Source organism: Pteropus vampyrus, unplaced genomic scaffold (assembly GCF_000151845.1).
Source record: "Pteropus vampyrus isolate Shadow unplaced genomic scaffold, Pvam_2.0 Scaffold309, whole genome shotgun sequence".
Lineage (NCBI taxonomy): Eukaryota > Metazoa > Chordata > Mammalia > Chiroptera > Pteropodidae > Pteropus > Pteropus vampyrus.
In genome coordinates, this window is record NW_011889090.1 from 308436 (window position 1) to 315780 (window position 7345).

Consider the following 7345-nt stretch of genomic DNA (forward strand, 5'->3'; position numbering starts at 1 on the left):
CCCTCCCTGCGCGCGCTCCGGCCCCCTCCCTCCCTGCGCGCCCGCCTCCGGGAGGGACCACGCGTCCGCCCCGCCCCCGGACGGCGGCCGGACCCCTCCTCGGGACGGCTGGTCAGTCCTGGCCTCGGACCCCTGCCCGGTCGCCCTGAAACCTGGCCACTTCCCGACTGGACTGGCGATCCTGGAGAGGGCCCTGGGGTCACTCCCCCTCCTCCCCACTTCTCAGCTGAAGGCGGATGAGGGGCTTTGGGCAGGATGGTCAACACCGGTCTCTTCCAGCAAATGCCTTTAGCAGAGGGGCCTGCAGGGTCGCTGCCAGGGATGTCACTGCAAAGCCATGGCCACGTGGCCTGAGGACAGAGCCCAGCAAGAGCCCAAGGATGCCCCACAGTGGGGGCAGAGCCAGCTCCAGCCTGGGCTTTCATCAGGGGCAGCCTGGAAGCCCAGAGGCCAGTGTCACGTCTGCTCTGGCTGCCCCAGACACTGGGAGCCTGCGGGAGAGTCCGCGTCAACCTGGACGGCAAGGGCAACGCTGAAGCGGCCCCCGCTTCCCCACGGTGACCTGAGGTTTTCCACCCTTACAGGATCCAGGAGGGGGCGCTGGGAAGGCTACTTGGGAGACAGCTGACAGCGGGGAGCAGACAGCGTAGGGAGTCGGGCCCCATCCTGCCAGCAGCCCCCGTGGGCAAAGGGCCTCGGGGTTTGCTGGGTAGCTCGGCCGGACCCACAGGCACTGGACGGTGGTCACGGAGCCCAGCCCCAGGCCTGCCTTTCAGAGGCTGTCTGCGGGGTGTGTGGGTGAGGTCGGCCCCTTCTCCCGAGGGAAGCGACACAGCACCCAGCTCTCCCTCCTCCGGAGGGACCTGCGTGCGAAGGCCAGGTGGGCACTCGACAAAGGAGATGACCAGCAGCACGTTTATTGGACAGTTGCAGTTTCTCTCCTGAGAAGATACAGCCGGGGCTTTATTCAGGTATCTGTACACTCCAGCCAGGCACGGGGCAGGGGCGGGAAGCACAACGGAAAACAGGGATGTTGGGGGAAACGTACTATAAACCATTTTCCTTTTTTGGTTAAAGAAAAAAACTTCATACTCAATACCCCACTCGTGAGTAAAAGTGGGATAAAAAGACTTGACTGCTGTCCCCTGGCCTTCCGCCTCGTCCCGTCTGCTCCGGGCAGCGGGCCTGGGCGCAGCCGCCGCGCGCGGGCATCTCGGGAGCGGGGAGCGGGGCGGGCGGGCGGCGGCTCAGTAGAAGCAGACGGTGTGCAGGAAGGCCCGGCCGCTCTTCTCCTCGAACTCCTGCAGCAGCTCGTCGATCTCGTTCTCCATGTCCTCCGTGTGCTGAATCTGCCATCGGAGAGGCCGCGTGAGCGTGGGCGCGGTGGGGGGGGCAGGACCGGGCCCGCAGGCGCCCCAGACGCCGGGACTCAGCCCCCCTGCCCGGTGAGGCTGCGGCCGGGCCTGCTCTCAGGGGGTCACATGGAATCCTCACTGCCTGCACTGTCCCCACACTGCAAATGACACGGGCACAGGTACAGTCCCTTGCCCGAAGTCACCAGTGAGGAGCCAGCTCCGCTCCCGCTGGGCCCCCTGTGCCCCACAGGGCGCTGAGCTGCACCTGCTGCCTCCGCCCACCGCCACTGCTCTCTCCCCCAGGCGTGAGAACCACGAAGTGCGCAGATGTGGCCAGACGTCCCTGGGGGAGAACCGCTGCCCTAAAGGGAGTATGTGCTGCCGGGGCAGCCCAGGGGTGGCCCGGGATGGCTCCTGAGCACACCTGCACTGACGCGGGCTGGCTAGCGCCAAGGCTGCTCCGTGCCCCCAGGCCCACCCACCAGGAAGTAAAGACCGGCCTTTACCAGAGTGACCCAAGGGGAAGTCACGTGTGCACTTATAGGACACATCGTCCCCCCTTCACCCCTTTCTCCTGCACAACAGCCAGATCATGGGCATGACTGCTGGAGCTTCAGCAGCCACAATGGGCCATGAGGTGTTGGGAACAAGCCGTGCCGGGTCCCTCATGGAGCAGCCCAGTGGGCCTGCCTATTTCCAGTCTTCTTAGTTAAATTGTTCTTTGTTTTTGTGTCATTCACAGCCAGTTAACCTAAACGCAGATCCCATGGGCAAAGGAGAAGGCAGGCATGTGGTTTCTCCTCGGGTAGGTCTCCCTGCCCCATTTGAGAGGAAATGTTTTCTCTGAGCTCAGCTGCACAGTAGCTGCAGAAGCCCGGCGTTTTCTGTACAAGGGCGCGTGCCCAGGGCCTCGCGGGCCAGGAGTCTGGAACGGCGAGTCCTGGAGGTGAGGAGGACGCAGGCTCCATCAGAGCCCTCTGACACCCTCTCGGGCGTGTCCTAGAAGCACCGGGTGGCACACACGGCCGCCTGCATGAAGCCAGGTGCTGAGCAGGTCACTGTGCTTGTATCGAGCTAAGAAAATGCACAAATGCGAACTCAAGCCAGAGCCGGGGAGCGGATTCTCAGGCACCTCAGCGTTTACTTGGGACTTAACGTTTGAAACTAGGCAGACTGTGAGTCGGATCGTGTGACACTTCTACCCTGCAACCCTCACGTGCAGGAGGAGACAGTCCTGGTCACCTTCCAGCGGGGACTGCTCCTGGGCCCTGGGCCATGACCAGGACGCTGCCTGAGCACTGCGGGTGCGGATACTCACACACTGGCAGAGCTCGCAGATGAGGAACGCCCCCAGCGTGGCCTCTTCGTGGTTGTCCTGGATGTCCACGTTGATCACATGCACTGGCTGGCAGGTCTCCTGCTCTCTGGAATTCAGATCTGGCCAGGACAAAACGACGCAGATGTCAGGGGCCTCAGAACCCACCCTGCTCTATGTGCCCTGGCTGACCGAGCCTCAGACCACTTCCTCCCCAAACACCAGGCCATTGTGGGGGGTGGGGGGGCGGTGGCGGGGGGCACGGAGCAGCCGGGGTGCAGCACTCGCTGTGCTGTCACCCACCGAGCACCAGGCCCCAGCCCAGTCTCCACACCCCCCTCAGGCACCAAAGCGACCACATGCACGATGCTGTCGATGCTGCCGATGCTGCGTCGTCTTTCACGGGCAGGCTCCCAAATGCAGTGCGGGGGAGGGACAGGTGTGACAGAGGACGAGGCTGCGGCCGGCCTGCACTCACCTTCCACCACCTGGTCGTACACCCTCTCCTCGCAGGTGAGGATCAGGTCGAACAGATCCTTGCAGTTCTGAAACCTCTCTGGCCGGGGCTTGATTCGCTTATTTCTGTCCAACATGTGCAAGATGCCGTTCTGCGTGTAGCTGGGTGCTGGGTTAAGGAACTTCCGGGAAGAACTGGTCACGACAGCATGGGCACAGCTGCCCGCAATCCTGAGTCCCGCAGGCAGGCGGGGGAGGCGCTCGCCCCACACCCACAGACCGGCAGACCCGCGCCTGGAGGCGTCCACCTCAGCAAGCCAGGCCACAGCCTTGGGCCAGCGCCGGCCCGGAAGCAGACCTTGTGTCTGCAGCCACCTCTCACGCCCGCTTCCTCGACCCGGGCCACTTTTCTTCCTTGTCCCCAGCACCTTGTTCACACTAACCCCGAGCCCTTCAGCGAGCACAACGCTCACTAGAAAACAGTGAAGAGGGGCCAGTCCTCGAGCGTGACAGGGATGTCCCTTGGAGTTCAGAGAGGACACACAGACCCCGCCATGACGTCTGTGCCAAGTAGGTGACCCCAGAGCTGGACGTACCTCTCCTGGGGCCCCCCAGACAAGGCCACACCCCCATGAACACGGTGGACTGCCCTTGGGGGCCCTGGGGAGAGGGCTCACCTCCTCAGAAGGGATGGGGCCCGAAAGACAAAGGCGTGGTCTAGGGGCCAACCTGGACAGAGGGGACAAGCATCTCGGTAATTCTGTGCTGGGGGCGGACCGGCTGGTTCAGGAACCTCAGTGATACGTTATTCATTGCCTCGCCCATGTTTTAAGTTATGACGCTTTAAGTAAATGAGCTCATATTACTCAAAATACATTTCCTGCCTTCCTAGAGAGTGGAAACAGCTTTCAGAATATATTTAAGCGGTTTATCTAAGAGTTTTAACTCAAAAAGACAATGGGCTATTAGCTGTGGGGTGTTCTGGTTCTTGTCATTCCTTAGCTAAGTGTAATAAAGCCACAGCCTGTCCTGGGCCCGCCACCTCCCTGCTGCCACACGCAGGTCCGTCTTTCCGGAACTGAGTCCTTCAAACACCCGGCATTAAAGTCCAGAGGTAGGAAATGGGCTGAGGGGACGTTACATGTCGCTGTAGCATTGGGAGTTAAGGCTCAAGCACCCAGTCTGTGGTCAGGCCCCCTGCTCTCCCACTAGGAGGAGGGCGGCTGTGCAGCCCTGTGGCGTCTGTCCTCTGAGACTGCCACCCCGACGGGCATGGCTGCTCGGTGACGGCCCTCAAAAGACGGCCGCCAAATGCACAGTCAGGGCTGCGACGGTCCTGCCACCGACTGCCAAGCCCCTCCCTCCCACACGGAGCCGAGTTCAGGCTGCTGACGGGACAAATGAAGTCCCGTGAGACCGAGGAGAAGGGCCGGGGGAGGGAGCAGACCCCGACCCTCGCCAGTGTAACAGGACGACAAACAGCTGCCTTTCTCGACCGTTTTCTGGCAAATTCCAGGCTGAGCCAGGCAGGACCAAGGACAGGGAGTGCCCGTGCCAGGAGCCCTAGAGAAGTCACAAAGCCACCCCCATCTCAGTTCACAGGGACCCAGAGTCCACTTGAATTCCCACTTCAAACAACAGGGGACAGGAACGGGGACGAGGATGGGGGTGAGGCCAAGGTCAATAGTGTGTCACCAAGACAAAGCCTTTGTTAGAGGCAAAGTGGCCGATGTGAGGGGACCCTCTGATTGGGCCACGGGCCAGTGGGGCTATGAGGGGCTTTCAAAGGAAGTCCCCTGCGCATGGGGGGTGTCAGAAGGAAACATTTCGGGAACGCTTTCTGGCTGGACAGGGCCTCCCTGTGCTGAAGCAGCAGGACAGCCCAGCAGCCCCAGCCCCTTGGCCTTGGACCGTGAGGGGCAGGCCGGCAAAGGCCAAGCCTCGGGGACTGGCTAGCGCTGGGTGCCCGGGAAGCCGAGCCACGCGGGGGTGCGGGCAGGCAAGAAGAACTTGTGATGTTTCCAGAAGCAACCGCCCCAGCGCACACAGGGCCTGCTACGGCTCACCACGCTCGGCCAAGGGCCGGCAGACAGGCCAAGGCGGGAGGCCAGGCCGAACCTCCCTGCAGATCCCACGCTTGTAAGATGCCAGCTACCAGCCCCTACCCTGCCTTCCGCATCACCAGCCCCTGCTCGGCAGTGGGGCCCCCCAAGGGACTGGCCTCAACGACAGGAACCCTTGATGCTTTCAAGGCCAAGGACATGGGGATGAAGCCACCTGCGCTAGTGGCCCCTCCATACCTGAAGTGAAGTTCTGTTTGCTGAGCGCCTTGCACTGTGAGGTGCTGGGCTGCCAGCCCTCGCCAGGTCACAGACGTGGCCTGATCTGAGTGGCGGCCACAGGCCTCCCAGCTCACACCCGCTGTGGCTTCACTGCTGGCCCCTTGGCCTTCAGAGGGCACACGTGTCCACTGCTGTCACCTGGGACAGGCGAAGGGTGGCGTGCACTTTCTGGGGCAAGGCCCTCAGGTGACGGGGACGCTGTGCCACCACAGGAGGCCCAGTGATAAAGGCGTGTTGGGTCCTCGCTGTGTCGGGGCCGAGTGCATGCTCTTTGGCACCTATGACCTACACACGAGGGAGATGGACATATGGGAACACGAAATCCTTGCCTCCGGGACGGGATTCTTTACGGACTGTCCCTAAAAAGAGGGAGGAGCAGGGCAGTCACGGGAGGTCCGTCTCCCCGCCACAGCCCGAATGCAGCAGCACACGCGGTGCGTGGAGCCCGGGGCCCATGCACCTGGCCCGGCCCCGTCACCACGCAACGCAGCAGCCATGGAGGCACCGCGGCCCCACGTGTCCAGGCAAGGTCGCGGATGCCCCCTTTACCTTGGCCCCATCCTGCACTTTTGTCCTCGGAGTCGAACGGGTTTAGCTGAAGGTGTTTTCTCTAAAGTGACTTCCTAAGAGAAGCCGACCTCCGCAGCGCGCCTTGGACGCCTACCGGGCCCACAGGAGGGGTCCTCTGCGTGCCATGGGGGCAGGAGGGCGCGGGCAGTGGGCTCACGGGCGGGCCCCCATGGGCGCCTCGGCTCTGAGCACAGCGTCCGGTGAAGGAGGCTGGAGGGGGCGCCGAGGGCGGAGCCCAGCGACCAGGAGACCGAGGCGGCTTCCAGGGAACAGGTCCCGGAACGGAGTCAGCTGCTCCCTCACGGAGGCCCATGCCAGGCCTGGCTGGACAGAGGGCCTCCCAACGGCAGGACAGGCACGTGCCACTCAAGCTGCATTTCCTAGCCGTCGCCAGTGGAACGTGAGGCAAGACAAACTGGTAGGAAAGACAGACTCGGACATAAGGACAGCAGCAGGGCCTCCAGGGAACAGGACCCCGAGGGGCAGGGCTCAGAACGGGGTGGCAGGGCGAGGGGCCGTCTCTCCCAGCAACCAGGGAGGGTGGCACCTGTGCCCGGCTGCCACCGCCTCGTCTCGCCCAGGGCCGGCAGGGTGGGCTCTGCCACCCGGCACAGGCTGGGGCACCCGGCCCCGGACTTCCTGCTCAGGTCCTGGCTTGGTCCACCTCCCTGGCGCATGACTGACAGGACAGGGCGCCTCTCCAAGCCGCTCCCCCAGATGGTGCCACACTTACTTCCAGGGTCCCCACTTTCTGCCTTAGCCTCGGGTGTGAACCCCATCCCACGCGGCCCCTAGTCCCCACGGTGGGCCACACCCAGAGACCCGCGCGGCTTCTGGGCCGCAGTCTAGTTTTACTTCCGGTCCTAAGTCTGATTAAACTGAATCGTCAGATGCAAGAACTCTTACGAGGGGATCCAAGTCCCCTCTGGGAAGATTCTGAAAAGTACCATGGCTCGGAAACACCCAAGCAAGCACCCGCCAGTGGGGACGTGCCCACCGGGCACTAGAGCCACCGCAGGCCGTCACCGAGGGTCCAGGTGGGCTGGGCCCAGGCGGTACTGAGCTCGAGGCTGTGGGCCCACCCAGCCCAAGCACCCGTTCCCGGATGGCTGACAGCCAGCCCCCCAGAGTTCTTGTTTCATGGTCAGCGGGGCCATGCCCCGGGAAGCCCAGGGCCATCTACCAACCCCGAATCCCTTGGAAGGCACGGGCCCAGGCCAGGAGCTCTGCCCCCTGCCCGCCTGGTGTGCCCATCCAGGAACCCCATCTGCAACTGCAGCCTGTCGGGCACCCGCTCCGCAAAGCGC

At 63.3% G+C, this 7345-nt stretch overlaps 1 protein-coding gene across 1 annotated transcript in view; it reads right to left on the reverse strand.

Annotated features, from left to right (window-relative positions):
* Nucleotides 1-897: 897 nt before the first annotated feature.
* Nucleotides 898-7345, reverse strand: part of SSU72 (SSU72 homolog, RNA polymerase II CTD phosphatase) — a 16488-nt gene continuing 10040 nt past the window's right edge. The window contains exons 2-4 of the mRNA XM_011377304.2: nucleotides 3149-3288; nucleotides 2674-2792; nucleotides 898-1349 (exon numbers count right to left, since the gene is read on the reverse strand). Coding sequence (XP_011375606.1) covers nucleotides 1248-1349; nucleotides 2674-2792; nucleotides 3149-3288 — 361 coding nt within the window. The 3' untranslated portion in view covers nucleotides 898-1247. The remainder of the gene's footprint in view (nucleotides 1350-2673; nucleotides 2793-3148; nucleotides 3289-7345) is intronic.